The sequence below is a fragment of the Trypanosoma theileri genome (assembly GCF_002087225.1).
Source record: "Trypanosoma theileri isolate Edinburgh chromosome Unknown TM35_Tth_20_V1, whole genome shotgun sequence".
Taxonomy (NCBI): Eukaryota; Euglenozoa; class Kinetoplastea; order Trypanosomatida; family Trypanosomatidae; genus Trypanosoma; species Trypanosoma theileri.
The window spans coordinates 149,373-152,025 of NW_021639862.1; the positions used below are offsets into that span (position 1 = coordinate 149,373).

The 2,653-nt window shown below is 37.9% G+C and overlaps 1 protein-coding gene across 1 annotated transcript; it reads right to left on the bottom strand.

The window, feature by feature from the left end:
- Positions 1-105: 105 nt before the first annotated feature.
- On the bottom strand, positions 106-2,652 carry TM35_000201510 (putative ubiquitin hydrolase; the record flags this gene model as incomplete). The annotated part of the gene is made up of 1 exon (XM_029026836.1): positions 106-2,652. A coding segment is annotated over one exon (2,547 nt), but the record flags the coding sequence as incomplete, so codon positions are not given.
- Position 2,653: the final 1 nt, after the last annotated feature.

A 2,653-nucleotide genomic window follows, 5' to 3' on the forward strand; every position in this document is an offset into this window, starting at 1 on the left:
AATAATAATAATAATAATAATAATAATAATAATAATAATCAAAACAATAGAAAGTACATTGGATAAAAAAAGAAAAAGAAAAAGAAAAAAAAAAGTAAATGAACACTACGCCGTACATTCCATCTCCCGTGGAAGTACATGAGAGACCGGACACAACACCTCCTCTTCCTCTATCTTCTCATATAATAATAAATAACAATTGGAGGAGTGTCTACGCCACAATTCCACCACCTCATCTTTTAATACGCCGACGTTCATATCATCCGCAATACACCACACACCTGCTGAAGCGTTATCACTATTCACTTTCATTACAGTATTTGTGTTTGTGTTCTTTTCTCTTTCCGGTACTTCGGAAGGGGCAAAGAATTCCGTAATGTAATGACCAACAAAGGGAGAAGATCCAATGTGTAGGAGGACACCTCGTAAACGATATCGATTACGTACAGCTTTTACCAATGAAGAGTCTTTTACTTCTTCTTTCTTTTCTTCTCTTTCTTTTACTTCTTTTTCTTTTTTCTGTTGATACTCCTCATTTGCGTGAGTATGATGTGAAGAATTCTCTGCCAAACTCTCCATTTGTACCCTTTCGGGTCTTTTCTTCTCATCAGAGGTCTTTTCTTCTTCTTCCTCCTCCTCCTCCTGTTGGGCCGCATACTCCGCCTGTCGAACAGATGATGTTAACTGTTTCTTTTCTCTATCATATTGTCCCTCCTCTCGCAGTGCGTATAGTGTTAACTCTTCATTCACGCGAACAGGCGTGCAGTCTTTCGTCATGTGTATTCCCGTTCGCACATCATACACAGCGGCAAATCGTTTTAATTGAATTACAAGAAGTGGAGGTGCATCTCCTAATAAACATCCACCTTGGTGTTGGTGTTGGGAAGATCGACAGAGATCACAGACGTAGTTATCAAGGGCATCAAAGCGGAGACTTTGTTCGAGTAATGTCTGAACATCATAACAGTCATTGGGAGTGTTTCTCTTCTTCTCAGGAGTGGAGTGATTGGAGTTATTTTTCTTTACATTTGGTGTAGTTTGCTCTTTCCCCTCCATATTCCTATTACTATTACTATCACTACTAGTAGTACTAGTAGTACTGTTAGTAGTATTAGTAGTATTAGGACCAACAGTATGAGATTCATGTATAGTTGACACTTTTGGTACAGTTGAGTTTTCTTCTGTTGTTTCCAATTTTAACAAATTCACAGAGAGATTCACATAGGGATCTTCTGTGGCTATTTCATGTCCACATTCTTTATTTTTACAGCGTATAATATTAAGCAATTTCCCATGCATAAGAGTATTTACCCATATACGCTTTGAATCTATATCAGTTTGATCCTTCTCTGTTTTTTCCTCATTGCTAGCCCCATCTTCAAACAATTTCTCCGCTTCCAATTCTGTTGCCGCAGAAACTGCATGACTATCTTCAGTCAAACCACTATTATTATTATTATTATTATTATTATTATTGTAATTAGATCTATTTTTCATTCTGTCTTTTACCTTAAGCATTTCTTTAGATTCATCCTCAAGCTTTTGAACAAGAGCTAAGAAAAACTCATGTGCGTCCTCCTGATCCCCACAGAAAAAATTACCGTGAAAAAATCTTTGCAGTGGTGTCATATCAAGTCCATACTCAATCTTTTCTGGTTTTTGCAGTAAATAGGCAAAATTACAGAGAGCGCTGTGAAGACTACTGTTTATAGTACTATTACTACTACCATTACTGCCATACATACTGGATCGAGACTGTCTCTTTGAAATAATTCGTCTTGGTGATTCATTATTATTATTATTATTATTATTATTATTATTATTATTATTATTATTATTATTATTACTGTTGCTATTATTGCCATCTCCACTCCCTTCTCGACTATTATCTGCTAAAGAAAAAGAAGCAACAGCCGCAAATAAGCCACGGCAGAAGGTAGCACTACGTAGCAAGAGCGTCAAAACACTACATGCATAACAGTCATTCCCTGGATTTATAAATCCACTCTGATCCCACATTAAACAACGGTAGTCTGACATTCGCGAAGACAATCTTGGCGATGGACGTGGTCGCATCACTTTTGATGAATTTGGTGATATACGATCATTACTGCCTTCTCCTGCAGATAGCGGTGGTGGTGGTGGTGGTGGTGGTACAATTGAAGGCAATATATTATTATTATTATTATTATTATTATTATTATTATTATTATTATTATTTGATGTATGATCTGTTGAAGTTAATGACAACGTTGGCCAACTCGGTGGAATGTACTGCGCTGTTTCCACCGAACTCGGTGGTGTATGGGCAACACTCTGCGGAGAATCACTGGTGAGTCGATACTGTTTATATACACTCGACCGTGCAGAGACGGCAGCCCGTAGTGGAGGAGATGTTGGTAGTGGAGGAGATGTTGCTTGTGGAGGAAGAGGCGGTGTTGCAGATCCCATTGTAGTAGTTGTAGTTGTTGTTGTAGTTGTTGTTGTTGTTGTTGGATAAGTAGATGTTGAAGAGGCTCTGGGTGCAAATCGGGTATATTGAGATACGGCTGAAGTAGAGGCCGATTTCACAAAAGGAGCCGCAGCATCCGATAAAGCCAACACCGATACACCTGCCGTACCACTATTATTATTATTATTATTATTATTATTA